The sequence below is a fragment of the Cupressus sempervirens genome, chromosome 1 (assembly GCF_028749045.1).
Source record: "Cupressus sempervirens isolate cs-2001-9-10 chromosome 1, ASM2874904v1, whole genome shotgun sequence".
Taxonomy (NCBI): domain Eukaryota; kingdom Viridiplantae; phylum Streptophyta; class Pinopsida; order Cupressales; family Cupressaceae; genus Cupressus; species Cupressus sempervirens.
The window spans coordinates 545171347-545188160 of record NC_143118.1 but is presented as its reverse complement, the minus strand read 5'-3'; the positions used below and the strand labels follow the sequence as shown (position 1 = coordinate 545188160).

The window sequence follows — 16814 nt, the reverse complement described above, 5'->3', positions numbered from 1 at the left end:
TTTAATGGTGTTTTATTGTTGTGAATTTACCAATGCCAGGAGAAGAAACAAAGGAAGCCTGAACAGGTGCAAAATCAGATGCAAGAAAAAGGGAAAAGGCGTACCTGGGATCTGCTTGTCCGCCTATTGGAGGCACATAATGTTGTCTTCAAATGGAACCGAGCTGGAGCCCACTGAAAGAGAGGGACACCATATCAAGCAAAATCATCATCTGGAAGCCCGCCAATATCAAAGCGTTTAGTACTGGATGGTCCCACCGGTTGCTAAGACTACCGACCAAACCCTTAAATCTGCCCCTGCACTGATCCCGTGTCTTGTGGACCCCTCAATCAACCCCAAGAAATGAAATCGTGGAGTTTCGCTGGACAAAGAAGTCTCTACCAGACGCAACAACAGATGGCTCGCCGGCTCCACCGTATGCAGACCTCACTCTGCGTATGCAAACGAAAAGCAAACGGAACAAACAAACTGTAGAGATTTCCAGTTGCCACCACCCACGAAATGTCTCCAATAAAACGAAATTCCCTCACACTTCAGCGGATGTGAAGTCTGTGACCCACATGTTGTCTACGACAAAAGAAGAGCCAGAAATTCGATATGATAACATCGAATGTTTTGATTTGCTCTGCACACGTTGAGACGGATCCCTGTTGCAGAAATTTTTATTATTTTATTATTTTATGAAAATGACAAATATAACATAAGGAAATGAACTGCAGAATCAGTTCAAAAGCTGTGGGGTATGTTTTATTTTTTCCCTCCAAAAAAGGATGTTAAATGCTGGAAGGCTGCCATTGGATTGAATGTCAATGTTCGGACTTTGGCTTTCCAATTGTAAACACTCTTCATTTCATGATCGTAATCTAATCTCTCCTAAACTATGCTGCCATTTCAATGATTAATGCCGCCAGTTCAATTTAGAATATGATTCATAATATATGTTTAGATAATGATCATAAATTTATTTTAATTATTTTAATTTATTATGATTATTATCTTAATCTATATATACATTGATATAATATATTAGATTACTATTATTATCACTTTTGCGAGAATAGATATATTTATTATTAGAAAATAAGTATTTATTTTGTTATGATTATTATTATCAACATTTTTATACTTATAATGATTTTAATAATAAGAATATTAAGTTATTATCATTATAATGATCAATTATTATTATCATTTTAATTATTTAATTAATGATCATTCACTTATTATAAGATACTAAAAATGTTCATTTATAAGATTTATGTTATAATTATCAAATATGATATTATTATAATAATTTATTATTTATATCATTAGTATATTAATGTTATTTATTAATAATTATTACTTGTTTATTTCAATATATTATATTATTTAATTATTATAATAATTCAATCACTATAGTTACAATTAATACTATATAATAAAGATATTATTATTTTATTTATTATGTAAATATTATATCTATAATTTAATATCAATTTAATTATTATCTTTTTGACTCATTATATTATTAAATTTTATTGGAAAAATAGGGGGCATAAAAAATAATCTAAGGAATTTTTCTGTTCATTGTCTGTATGCGTTCATTTATTTTACCTGTACAGTAAACATTTGGCGCCGTTGCCTTATGAACCTGGAAGGTGGGAGGAATGAAGATTAATGCCAAATCAGATCAACAAGGATCGGAATAAGGTCAAGGGAAAAGATGGAATCCGTACTGCACAAGAACATTTAATTCTGGCATAGCAGACAGACCGCCGAAGTAGATTCCAGAAGATTGCCGACGGAAACAGGAGTGCAGAGGCATTGTTGGAGGAGATTCGGCAGCGGGTGGAATTGGTGGAAGAAGCACAGGAGGAGTTTTTGAATTTGTGTTCGCCGAGGGAAGAGAATCTAGACGAAAGAGCATCGACTCGCATGGCTCGGAGTGCCGACGGAGCAAGAGCGTGGAGTGAACTCTTCGTCCGAGATACACTTCCGTGGGAGACAACTTCAGAAGATCTTTTTTCTTCACCAAGGTTCGCAACTGTTGAGTCCGCCGGTGTGGGAGTGCAGTTTGCCGGTGTGGGAGTGCAGTCCGCCGGTGTGGGAGAACAATCCGCCGGTGTGGGAGTGCAGTCCGCCGGTGTGGGAGACCAGTTTGCCGATTTGGGAGTGCAGACCGCCGGTGTGGGAGTGAAGAGCGCTAGTGTTGCAGGACCGAGCAACGCCTGTTTACAGAAACCAATTGTGATGGCGGGACTGAAAGAGAAACTGCCGAAGTTCAATGGCGATGGTACGGCCGATCCCATTCGACATTGCAAAACATGTGAAATGATCTGGAAGGCAAATGGGATAACTGATGAAGACGACTGGATGAGGAAATTTCTGGCCACCCTACGAGGCGTAGCAATTGATTGGTTCACTGATATAGATCCACAAAAGCTAAACAGTTGGGATAACATTAAAAAGGAGTTTCTAGCAGAATTTAAACTGTTGCGGGATGATAATGAAATTTTAGTAGAGATCTTCAATACTAGGCAGGGGAAGAACGAAACCGTCCGCGTTTACGCTAGGAAATTAAAAGACTTGATAAACAAAATGGAAAGTAAGTCGGCAGATGGACTTCAGAAAAGATGGTTCGTGGAAGGCCTACGCTCGAAGTTGCGGAGGAAAATGAAAATTGTGCCACCGTTGTCATACACGGAAGCTTATAACAGAGCATTAGACCTCGAAAGTGAGCAGAAAACAAAGAAGAAGAAGAACAGTAGCTCATCTGATTCTGATGACGACGAGCCTGCCAGAGAAGATAGCAGCGACGATGAAGACAGTAGCAAGAAGGTCCGCGGTTTACAGAAAGACATAATTCGCATGATGAAGGAGTTTAAAAACATGCAGAAGGAGCCAAAAGGCAGTGAGTTGTAGTGCACGGAGTGTAAGACCGACGGTCATACTAAAGGATCATGTCCAAAGAACCAATTTTGTGACATTTGTCAGATTATGGGCCATTTGACAAAAGAGTGCCCCTTTAACATGAAGACAAGAGGATCTCTGCAGGTGTTTCTTACACAGGAGGCTTCCTCATCAGGCAATAGCGGAAATACGAATAGTGCAGGTGCCACATCCGGAGGGTACAGGAATAATAACAGAGGGCAAAATAACAACAATACGAACAATAACAATAATAATGGGAGCTGAAGTCGAACCCAGTATGATGCAAACGGACGGCCGATCGTTCAATGCCGAGCATGTAATTTGTGGGGTCATTTTGCACGAGATTGTACAGCGGCAAACACACTGAAATTATTATGCAAATGGTGTGGACCCAGCGATCACGAAGATTCCAAGTGTCCAAAGTTTGGAGTAAACTTGATCACTGTCGGCACGGATGTAGAGGAGGTTCTGGCAATTACACGGAGGCAAGCGGAAGAAAAGAGAAAATTGGGGGAAGTGCAGGCAGAAATTGCAAAGGCATCGTCGATGGGGACATCTCAGTTGAAGGACATCACCGACACCTTGGCAAAGAACTTCGCAGAACAAAACATTGTATGACAGATCTTACAAACGGAGATACCGGTCAAGATAAGTGACCTCCTTCTCACAATGCCTCAGTTACGGACGGCCATTTTGAATCATACACCATTTCCGAAAGCAACGGAAGACACAGGAAGGGACAGTAGTCCAACGACGACAATAGACCCAATGCTCTTGGCACTCACATCCGGACAGCATCCGACAGTCGTCGAGATGGGGATTTTGGGAAATGTTCTGACAGACACAATTGTCGACGGAGGGTCCGGTGTGAATGTGTTGTCGGAGGATACTTGGAAGAAGTTGGGAAAGCCGATGCTGTGGCCACTTACATTTCAGTTGCTCACGGCAGACCAGCACGAGATCAAACCGTTAGGAACCTTGAAGGTGCAACTAGTAACCATTGGTATGCAACCATTTTTATTGGATTTTGTGGTCATTTCATTGAAAAGAAAAGGATATGATGCTATTCTGGGACAGGATTGGTTGGTGCAAGCAAAAGTAAAACATGATTGGAAATGAAATACCCTATCAATGGAGTGCGGAGGCAAAAGATTCATAATTGACCTACACACACAAATGGTAGGTGAGGAGGCAGCATCGTCAGACTCAGAAGGTGAAAGCGACAGTGATGACGAAAGAAATGATGATGAAGGAAAGAGGAGAATGGAACCAAACGACGAAGGAGTATTGACACTAGAAGGAGGATCGAATGACGACGACCTAGACTCGGTGAATGGCCTTTATCATTGGCAAATAGAAGACTACGAACTCTTTTCGAGTTGTAATATACTAAGAGTCGACGAAGGTGAGAAAAAAGAGGAAAATGAGTGTCTGAAAAAATACAGAGAAGCAGATGACGCAAAGGAGGTTACGGCTGAAGAAGGGAAGGACATGCAATACAAACCCAGAAAAAAGAAAAATTCCACCGTCCAGTACACGGTGAACAGACCGCACAGGAAGAAAAGAACGCATCGCACCATAAAATTACTTGAAGGGTACCGACAGCAAGGAAATAAGCTAGATGCGCGACGACCGCAGGCACAGTGGGCGACGGAGGTGACACAGAACAGACATAAGGCGTGGCATGACAAACTCAACAGGTTTCAGTCGGGGCAGCTGGTACTCAAGTATGACAGGCGAAATGAAATCAAGTCGGGGAAGTTCAAAGTCAGATGGGTTGGATCATACCAGATCCGAAAAGTCGGCGACAATGGAGCAATTAAATTGTCAACCTTGGACAGGGAAGAGATCCCTCAGGCAGTCAACGGGTCCAAATTGAAAACATACCGCGCCTGAAAGATTTCATCACCGTCGCTGTCGCCATCGAAGAAATCGTTGCAGAATGATTCGACACTGTCGCCGTCGCTGAAGAAGTCGTTGCCGAATGCTTTGAGGGCTCCTTCGTCGTCGTCGTTGCAAAATTGTGACGCCTGGAGGCAAAAATTGAGGTAACTCTGTATTTTTATTTTTGAAAGAAAAAAAAAAAAAATTGAAAAAAAAAATTCTGCTGGAGGTGCTTTGAGGGCACCTATCTGCGGGAGGCACTCTGCAGGCACCTATCCACGGGAGGTGTTCCGCAGGAGGTGCTCCGCGGGAATCTGTCCGTAGCAGGTTGTCCGCGGGGTTCTCTTCTTGCTGTATTCACGCGGCAATTCTTTTGTTTATTAGATGCAGCAGGCTCCCACAGATGTAAACCAGTCTCCGGCGGACGAAAAGATTTGGCAACACCCTCGGACGAGCTTGGCCCGTTATTCTCTTCACCGCGGCTTATGTGCTTAGCCATGGGCTTCTAGAGGAAGGATTTTGGAATCCGGCTGTGACATTCGGGCTGTTCCTGCCGAGGAAGCTTTCCTCTATTTTTTAGGGCGCCATCTAAGGAGCAGTATTAGAATACATCCACTGTGATTCTCAGAATTTTGTGTTTCTCATTGCCGGAGGAGATGTTTCAACGAAAGATTGTTGGAGTTCTGTTTCTCATTTGCGAAGGAGAGAGTATTCAAGTCTGTGTAGAAGATGGGTGTGAGGGGTTTTCTTTCAAAAAAAAAAAAAAACGACGACAAATTTAAGTTGTTCGGAATGAGTAGCAGATGATGCCAAAGGGAAGGGGAAGCATCAGTGGTTGCTACAACGAGTGTAGAATCGGCAGAAAATGACAGAAATGGTGTGTTTCGTGCAGTTTTGTGTGAGTTTCGAAGTGCTAATTTGGTCTTGGTGGCGAGGGGCGCTGCCCCTCGACCCCACTGGGGGCATTGCCCCTTGGACCCCTAGTAATTGCGGATATCAGTCGTGGGAGTCTAACCAGTTGAGAAGAGTTGAAGTTACTGCAGGCATGGACTGTCTGTGTACCAAAGGCACTGGGAGTAGGTGTTGGCTGGGAGGCTGTCTTGGTGGATGCGTAGAGAGCTCGAGAGGAGCTAATCATCCAGTTGGAGGCAGGGCAGCGACACTTGGCTCAGGGTACCGAGGAATTGAAAACAGAGAAAGCAGCACAGGTGGCTATCAAGGTCAGCTTGAGGAGACAGTATTGTGTTAGTAGAGGCTACAGATGTAATTGAATGAATGTGGAAGTGATGTGACAGAAGCAGATTTTTGTTGTAGTCACTTTGTTAATGTATTTTGTTTGTTAATTTGTTTCAGATATTTTGTAATTGTCGTCCGGAGACGACTTTTCTTTTTGGGGGGGATGGTGTCAGCTGACTGGATGGTCCCGGCAGTGTTTCTATAGCCAACGGCATGATTGTCGTCAGTGTTTTGTATTTGGTAGCCAATGGGTAAATAGTTTGTAGCGGACATAATATTTGTGGCCGATGGACTCCTCCAGGAAGGTCCGGCGGATAGTATTTATATCCCGTCTGGGATCATTGTAAATCATCTTCTATCATTCATCTTATGGAGCATAATGTAATGTTCTGGCATATGCGAATAATCTAAGGAGTTTTGCTGTTCATTGTCTGTATGCGTTCATTTATTTTACCTGTACGGTAAACATGATTTGGGAGAACATACAACCATGGTAACCGAGACTACAGGTGATTTATTCAGCCAGAATGATATTATTCAAGGCATAAGGAGGCTAGCTGCGGATAAAGCTGAAGATATAGATGGGCTACAAGCTGAATACTTAAAGTGGGGTGTTGAAATCTTGGCACCACACATCACTAAGATTTTCAACAGTGTCAATAGAGAAGGCTTCCCTATAAATTGGACAACAAGTGTGGTGATTCCACTCCACAAAAGCAGAGACATAAACAACCCTTCTAATTACTGAACTATCATGATCAATCCACTCTTTGAAAGTTATTTGGCAGCATGGTAGAACAGAAAATCAGTAAATGAGCTAAAACAGAAGGCAAAAGAGAAAAAGGGCAAGCAAGCTTTAGATCGAAGCACTCTACTATAGATCACGGCATCACTCTAAGATATTTGATAGAGAAAATTTGGGACACTTAGGGGGCCGATGCTTTCTGCTATTTCGTGGACTTAAAAAAAACATTTGACACAGTGTCACGTAACAAACTTTGGGATAGAATGGAAGAGTTGGAAGTTCCTAAAGAACTTAGGTCTATTGTTCACAAATTGTATGAGCAGGTTAAAGCTAAAATCAGAACGATGGAAGGGCTATTAGAAGATTTTGGCAGCAACATTGGGGTTAAACAAGGTTGTCCGCTATCTCCAACACTCTTCAGGCTCTATATTGACAAGCTAGAAGAATGGATAAACAAGACAACTGGTGAGGGGGTACAACTGGCTCACTTTGTGATAAGATTGCTTTTATATGCAGATGATTTCATCATACTTGCTAGAACGGCTAAAGGTTTGAAAGAACACTTGAAAGCTCTAGAAAGCTTTTGCCATGAGGTGGGAATGGAAGTGAACACTAGCAAAACCAAAGTTATGATTTTCTCACTAAAAAGGAATAGGGGTATACAGGACAAGTTCCTGTTTGAGGGTAACCCTCTAGAGATTGCGGAAGAGTACAAATACTTGGGCATAGATTTTCATAACAAACTCAATTGGGATACATGCAGATCAAAAAGTATTCAAAGGGGCTGGAAGGCATTATATTCTCTACAAAACAGGTGTAGGAACGCAAAAATTATGGGATTGGACGACCATGAAAACTCTTTTTGGTTTCTTGGTCACTTCGGTTATTCTATACGGATGTGAAGTTCGGGGTGGTAGTATGTCCGAATAGAAATGGCGATAGGTAGAAAGAATTCAAAAACACTTCATCACATGCAATCTTAAAGTCAAGACCACGGTACCATATGAGATCTTATTGGCTGAGGTGGGTTCCTTTCTGTTAGAAGTCGTCGCATTGGTTCGGATGCTAAGCTATCTAAAGAAAACCCAAGACCTAGAAACACATTGCTGGCCCAAGCTAGTCATAGATGAAAAACTTGTTAGGCGGAAAAGCACATGGATGAAGCAAAATGACAAATGGATACGAAAATGGGATATCAACATCCATACTTGCCCAAATAATATTAAAGAAATAAAGAAGTTTGTCATGGAAATTTTTTGCAATATTCTATGGACAAGGCACATGGGGCGGACAAAATCTTATTACATTAAAGAATTTAACTCCACTTCTAGTGATGAGAAAAAGGCCTATATAAGAGCACCTATTAATTGGAGAGCAAAAATGCTGATAGCGCAACTCAGAAATAGTTCACATCGGCTGCAATGTGAAACTAGTAGATGGCAAGTTCCAAAGGAAGAGTGGGTAGACAAAACATGTTTATTTTGTAATATGGGAGTGTTAGAGACGGAGCAGCAATTTATCAAAGATTGCCTGGCATACAATGACATCAGATCTGGTTATACAGAGATATTACAGAACAAGGACTTGAACTACTTATTCGAGGAGGATCAAGTGGAGAGAACAATGCTCTGATTATCAAACTTCAGCGAAGGAGAGACAAGTTAACCAAAACTATGCAGTTAGATTAGTTTCTCTCCTACATTGGGGGGTGATCGTGTGTGTCCCATAGGCTTCTTTAGCCTCGTGGACGTCATTAAAATCTATCATATCATATCAATGATGGGACATTACATAGAACAACCACCATTCTTATAGATCTGCCATCTGATTTGTTTACTAGTTTTAAATAAAATAGTTTTCATACAATGTCAAGAGTCCACATTGGAAAAGCATAGCATTCATCTCAGTCAAGATAGATGGGTATAATGAATGAAACTGTGATAAAAAACAGTTTAGACTTACATGATCGATACAGTCAAAGCAAGAGTATATGGCAAGAATTGGCAAGAGAAGATGAGAAGGTACTAACCCTAAATGACCTGTACACTGGTTTCAGAAATATAAAGACAAGAAGACTCTAATTATAAGCAACCCACACTACATATTTGAGAAATGTATTATGATGAAATATTCTGTTTTATAGGAAACTAGATGCTTATATTGGAAGATGTCTTCCATGTAAAAAAATCATTTCAATGCTCTTACAGCTAGTTTTTCATGGAACAGGTCCTACAAGCGGTTGATTTATTTCGAAGGAGGATCACATCAACAGGAAAGCAACATGCATCTATTTGTGCCAAGGTTTGGATGTAGTGGTTTCACTTATTTCATGAAAATATATTTAACATTTCTTTGAAGTGAAATTTAATAGTGATATAATTTTGAGAGGATTATTCATTCCTTTTCTTACTTAGCATCTTTAGATATAGGTTTTGTCAAAACTCAAAGCAATTACACCATGCTATATGAGCCACTGATAAAAGGGGCTACCTTTTGTTAACTTATGGTTAGTTCTAATATGTATAATGTTATTCTTTGAAGCATATATCTCTCATCAATTATGAATTTATGATTAATCATTAAAACCATTTTCTGTAGGAAATGGATCAAAAATAGAGATTGAGTGTAGTGTATGCCCCTCATTCTTTTCGAGAATGCTTTGCAAGTTTGAATTCTAACATGAATGGGTTTGCTGTTTGGTTTCAGATTTCATTTGTCATTAAAGAGCATTTATATAACATCTTTCTGGCAAGGATGTATAAACCAATATGCATTAAATAACAAATTCACCCGGAACCCTTCAATAAGCACAATACATATGATTTGAAAATAAATTGCAATACAAAGAGCAGACCTGGAACAGTGCCAATGATGAAGATTTCCGTGAATAAAATCTGAGTTACGCTTTGGAAATTGAATCTTGCTTCAACAAGAGAACATTAACTCTACTACAAGCTGGTCCTGGAGTTTCATCTACTAAATTCTACCCTTCAACCCTTCCAAAGGCCCAAATAAAATATGCTAAAAACTTGTGAAGGCCTGAAATTGTCAGCAGCAGCATGTCCAAAGCTTCATATGATTGTTGCTATTGTAATATCCCCATCATTAAATAAAAATAAAATACTAACTTTATTTAGGCTCCTGATTGATTTATCTATATCTTGGGCCCATCTTTTATTTTTTCCTAGATGTAGGTGTTTTCCATGTCACGTGTTGGCACATTGTTTCTCCCTTGGGAGTTTTCCTCTGACAGGGTATATATGTCCGTTGGATTAGTTGTTGTAGATAAATGATTTGGATTATTTTATTGTACTTCGAATTCCTGTTGAAGTTCAGTATCGTTCCATATTTGGGAAGTGGAAGATCTTCCCTACTTGGCTGTCTTGGTTTCGGTGGGATTCAACCCTCACCCTATTCCATTCTCTGTATTACTTTCCTTAGATTGGCAAATTGGAGCACCATCTTTATTTGCAAATATAATTAATATTCGGCGACAACATTGCATATCTTTTTGTTCTTCTTGTGTTCCTCGGCGAATGTTAATTGTATATTCTAATTGGTGACTAACTCATAAGGCTTACTTTATTACCTTACGTTGTGGCAAGATCCCAAATGTTGCACGACATCCTTCATACATTGTGCATCCCTTCACTACATTTTCCTCTACCTTACATCACACACTTTGACTCCTCCCTCTCGCTCCCAACACCCACCTTTCTTCTATCGTACATTCTACTTCCAAATGCCATATGCCATACTTCCCTTTCCCCACCCTATATCCACTCTCACCATGCCTAACTCCTTGCTTCATTGTACGCCTTTGTCCAACCGTACAGTACACCTTCACACTCCATCTGTACATCTCTGTTGCCTTTGTATGTTACACTCACACTTCATCTGTACAACTTTGTTGCCTCCTTACGACACACACTCCCATTCCATCCGTATTGCTATTCTCTAATCATCGTACAATTCCTTCATCCTTCCTTGCCAAAAGAGTGGTCTCCAATTCCACTGTACACTCCCCTCCATCTCACCTTCCATCTTCCTCTCCATTTCACCTCCATCTCACCCTCCATCTCACCTTCTATCTTTCCTTCATTTCCCCTCTCTCACCATTTCCCCTCCATCTCACCCTCCATCTTACCTTCCATTTTCCCTCCGTTTCCTCTCCATCTCACCCTCCATCTTACCTTCCATTTTCCCTTAACTTCCCCTCTATTTCACCCCTCATTTCATGACATCTCCCTCTATTGTACTTACTCACAATCCACCCACTCAAATTCCGCCATTGCCATCCGTACATCGAAAGAGACCGTTCAGACTTCCTTTGCTCCATCAAATGTCCAATGCATCTTGCAATACAAGACTTGGATTGCCGTAAAGAGGGTAACTCGCCTAGGTACTAATTTGGGACAACTACAACTATGCACAGGGAAATGAAACTCTAAATCACTTTCATAAGACACCAAATTGCCTCCTAAAGAGATGTAACAATGAGACATAAAGTAGAGGCCTGCAATAGAGGAATTAAGACCTCCCTAACACCACTTTTAATTCCTAGACCCAAAGGTCCTCTATTGAAGCTGGGTGCTACCTGCCAAAGGGGTGACTTAAGCTAGCAAATTAAATGCAAAAGAAATGGCACATGTAATACTTGTCTTCATCAGCCAACAGTAGGGGATACATTGCACGAATACTTGGAACTATAAAAAAATCTCAGAGAGTTATAAGCACAAATGAGGGTTCCTAAGTATTGAAATTTGTATGGACAACACTGAGAAACAAAGTCAAATCTTACCAAACTTGAACAACGCCTCAAAAAGAAACTTTACATACCGAAAATATTATGCTCATCTTTTTTTAAATCTATCTTCATTAAATCCTGATAACCAAACTTCGAGCAAACATTGAAAATGCTATCTCAAAATCAACAACCAGCTAGGGTGGATCTTGCCTCGTCGAAACCAGATTAGTTGTAGAGGGTTTTTGCCAACATCTTGTTATGGGTGTACAAGCAGAATGAGAGCCCAATCCTAATATGTAGACTTGGAGGGAAATACTAGGTCACATTCAAATATAATATTCCCTTGAAAAAGGGTCCCAAATATTTCTCAGAACAACTTATTCTCCCATAGCCTAGGCATCCCAATTAGTGACACTGTTAGAAATACTTGCTTAAATATTAAAAAGATACTTTTGAAATATTTAAGTGAAAATATTAAAATAGTTTCCATCTTATTGAAACTTGCAAGGTGTTGAAAACAAGGAATTAAATAGGCCAGAACAAATTGAAGTTGACAAATGATGAATCAATTATCAAACACACACACACACACACACACACACACACAGACACACACACACTGTAAATAATGGTGTTCTTTGAGAACCAAAGGTGACAAATTAAAAAACCCTAGAAAGAACAATGACATGCAACCACTTACTATAAATATAAATGTTCTTTGAGGACCAAAGAGAATAAACCTAGAAAGATTGGTGCCTTGCAAGCATTTACTATGAATAGTAGCATTCTCCAAAGATCAAAGAGAACAAACCCAAAAATATCTAGAAAGATTGGTTCCATCACTTACTATAATTAGCAGGTTTTTTGAAGACCAAAGTGAACAAACCTATAACGATTGGTGTCATACAAAAACATACTATGAATAGCAACTATTGTCAAAACCCATTGAAATCGACAATTGAGCTCACCAAGAACATTGGAACCCCCCAACACATCAGGAAACAACCTACAAAAAATTCTGAAACTCGGTTGATGCTTGCACAACAGGATGGCGTAAAAATTGGGACATTAGGACAAGGGAGCAAGCAAAGGAACTATATGAGTCATCAAGGAAAAAGCATCTCAAAACTGCTAGGGACATTTTAGGAGACTAAAAGGGAGATTTAAATAAGGTTATAGGGAAGATTATGTAATGTCCTTGAACTTTGGATGCCAATTGGATGAAACTTGAATGCTACTGTATGGTATACAATGTGTATGACAATGGATGGATTGGGTTGTGTACGAATGAGGAGAGTTATTGGCACTGTACGAATGAGGAGAGTAGGTGGAATCAAGGCCGTACGGTATCTTTGGTGGCCATATGGTGAGATGAATGGAGGATGTCGTATCTGGAAGCAGAGCCATACGGTATCCTTGGTAACCGTATAGTAGGATGAAGGAAGAGGTCGTACAACAGGGTAGCCGTACAGTGAGGAGGCTTTGATCTATGGTGGTGCAATTCGGTGTATGGCGAGGGTGGAGAAAATGGTGTATGACGTGATGCTAGATGGCTGTACGGTAGGCCATACGTTGGGGTTGATGGAAGATAGGAAGAATGTATGGAGGTGTGGGTGGAGGGTGAAGGCCGTACAACCAAGGAAGAAGCAACTATGGACAAGGACAAGAAGTGGTACGGTTAGATATCTGAGCCCCATGGTGAAACACTCTTGTTCATTCACAAACACATATTTTGATGGAATCTAGACACAAAATAATAGAGACTCAAATACAGATAATTCTTTCAAGAAATATATATGCTGAAAGATGATGCTCCGATTTGCCAGATCTAGCGAAGTATTACATGCAACAACGGAATAGGGTGAGGGTTGAATCCCACTGAAACCGCACGAGCCAAATAGGGAAGATCTTTCACTTCCAAAATGGCGAACGATCTAGAACTGCAACAGAAATTCACAATACATAGAAGTAATCAAAAAGCATACCTAAAGACTACCTACGAGCCATGCTTAAATAGCTGTTGGGAAACTTTCCGAGGGTGTATAAAGATAGCCGACGGTGACACAAACTACGGAAATAAAATAAAAATGGGTCCGAGATATATTAAATCAATCGGCCCATTAACAATAGTTTGATAATTGATTTATTTTATAACGAGAACATTACAGATTAAGTTGGTGGTATTAGATTTCTTCATCTTTACCTTATCTTTCAATCCATTATGATCTACTGAATGACAGCCTCTTATTTGCTTATGTTAAACTTGGTCTTTCCTAATGAAATAATCTATTTTTTTTCGTGGGCTTCAGCAATTTAATAAAAATGCTTATAAACTATTCTAAATGTATGATCACATTTTTCCATTTTTAAGGAGTTACGTCTTGTCTATTGGTCACATAGTAACAAAATTCGCCAATCAACTAGGCTGAGAAAGCCATTCGAGCTAAAAGGTACAAATAGCACAATCAATTATACATGAAATAATGGAAGAATCATAGTGTTCCATTGCTTTCAGATTAAGTGAAGTTTGTCCATCCAAAAGAAATTTTTTCTGTTTTGAAACTGAAAGAATAATACTATTCTAAATTATCTGTCCATGTTTTCCATTAAAATTGCTGGAAAATTTTCCCCAGACTTTTCAACTTTTAAGTGGAACTTTCCAACTTAATCATCAATCCATATACCTGCTGTTCTTTGAACACTTATCTAAATGTTATATGCTTTCATCAAGTTCATATTCATCCTGATATGGAGCCACCTTTTGAACCAGGTTGCTCCTCTTAACACTGCATCTTAATACACCCACTGTTGACTTGATTCTTCCAAGTTTAACCGCAATGGTTGAATGCTCCTAGCCACAAATTGCCTTAATCTGTTCCAACAAAAACTGTCCTATAATTTCATGATAATGTTGTAGTACACTCTTCATTATTTTAATAACAAAAACCAAGATGGAGTTGTGTGATTTCTTGATCAAATAAAATGCCAATGAGACTCATTCTCATTTGATTAGCCAATTTCAATTTGTAAACCAAATTGTTGAAATTTTTCCCAATTATTTCTTCACCACTTCTAAAATTCATCCTCTTAGCTTTCTTTCACTCCTTTCTTTAATTGTTTGATTTGATTCTATTTCCTATTTTTCTTTTATATTTATATTAAATATATCACTTAGAGTATAATTTTTTCACAGTTTTTAGTTTTTTTACATTGTCATTACATCAGACTAAGGACTTTGTTGTCATAGAAAGGACCTCAACACTATAATTGTTTGTATTCAACACAAAGCAAGAAGATGTAGTGGGTTGGTCATTGTGTTCCATCTATTTTCAATAAATTTGTGCACTTGTTAGAAGAAACTTTCTTCATGATCTTGTTATTTCTCATTTATGGTAATCTTGATATTCTCACTCATTGAGTTGATACCGTCATATTCTCTCCCAAACAAGGCTTATCTATTTTGGTAAAGTGGAGCATAGTTAGAATGATGTTAGTGAAACTAAGAAGATTTTGGACAAACTCCAATCCGGTAGCATCTAGGATCATTTGCTTAAATATTGGCTACTCTCATAGTTGTCTTCGTAGAGCTAAAATTTAGTGGATGACCATGTTAGAGAGTTCCTTCAAAACCTTAAGAAGTTGTCTCAAGATGATTGTGTTGAAGGTCAAATTGATCTCATCAACTCGTCAACAAATATAAATAAAAAAATATTAAAAAATATGAAAAGTTCAAAGAGAAAGACATAATTAAATCAAGTGATAATAAATAAACATGTTTGTAACTAAAGTGAAACATGAATTTTTATATTGTTTCACTTACCTTTGGGAGATCTAGTTTTGAGAATGATATTGTTGGCATAACTAATGCAGATTGAATTGAGGAATGTTGTAGTGCAGGTTTGGTGCCCAAGAGATCAGTTATTGTATTGACACTGAGGAAGATATAGCTCAACTAGTGGAAGAAGCAGCTCCTATACCTGAACCAGTAATTTCAAGGTATGTGAAGCAGAATCATTCTGCAGATCAAATAATAGGAGATAAGGATGCTGGTGTACAAACTGGAAGGAAATTAGTGAAAGCACTTGTTTGATTTCTAAATTTGAGCCAAGGACAGTTAATGAAGCATTAAAGAATTATGATTGAATTAAGGCTATGGAGGAAGAGGTTGACCAGATTATGAAGAATGATACATGGACATTAGTTCCTAGACCAACAGATAGGAAAGTGATTGACACACAGTGGGTGTAATTAAATGAAGATGATGAAGTAATTAGAAACAAAACAAGACTAGTATGCAAGGGTAATGCACAAGAAGAAGGACTGGACTATAGAGAGACTTTTGCACAGGTTGCAAGACTTGATGGGTAAGAATGTTACTTGTCTATGCAACTTAGAAGAAATTTAAATTTTCAAATGGGTATCAAGTTTGCATTCTTGAATGGTAATCTAGAAGAAGTATACATAGAACAACTAGATGGTTTCGCATTATCAAAAGATAACGACATGGTGTGTAAGTTGCAAAGAGCATTATATGTTTTGAAACAAGAATCAAGGGCATGGTATGAAAGATTGCACTCTTTTTTGAGCAAGATTGGTATCAAAGATTCTAAAGAACTATTGAGGATAGTAATGTATACATGAAGATTGAAGGTGATAAGATGTTGATAGCTGAACTGTTTGTTGATGATATAATCTTTGGAAGAGATGATGAGATGAGCTTGGCGTTTGTAGAAGAAATGAAGGAGTTTGAAATGTCAATGATAGGAGATATTAAGTCTTTCATTGGTTTACATATTATGCATTTAGAAAATGGCATTTTCACCAGTTAGTACAAGTTTGTGAAGGAAGTTTCAAGACATTTGGATTGGAAGATTCCAAACCGGTTGGAACCCCCATGGCGATAAGATGTAAGTTGTCAAACGATGATGAATCAAGTGCAGTTAATGAAATATTGTATAGGTCATGATTGGTAAGTTGCATTATTTCGTTTATAGTTGAACGGGCATAGCACATGCAATTCAGATAGTGCCAAGATTTCTGTAAAATTCTAAGGAATCCCACATGTTGGTAGTAAAAGGATATTTGAGTACTTGAAAGGTACTATAGAGTATGGTCTATAGCATCCACATTGAGGTGATTTCTCTCTAAATGTGTTCATTGATGCAAGTTGGACAGGAAACATTAATGATAGGAAAAGCACAAGTGGTGGTGCATTCTTCCTAGGTGGAAGAGTTGTGTCATTGATACGCAAGAAACAAAGTTGCATTTCTCAATCTAGTGTAGAAGTTG

The 16814-nt window shown here is 38.9% G+C and overlaps 1 protein-coding gene across 2 annotated transcripts in view; it reads left to right on the top strand.

Moving 5' to 3' along the window:
• PDE318 (P-loop containing nucleoside triphosphate hydrolases superfamily protein) overlaps nt 1–16814 on the top strand; it is a 201633-nt gene that overhangs the window by 73854 nt on the left and 110965 nt on the right. For both annotated transcript variants that reach the window (XM_089830202.1, XM_089830198.1), the window contains exon 6: nt 9005–9079. In XM_089830202.1, coding sequence (XP_089686328.1) covers nt 9005–9079 — 75 coding nt within the window. The remainder of the gene's footprint in view (nt 1–9004; nt 9080–16814) is intronic.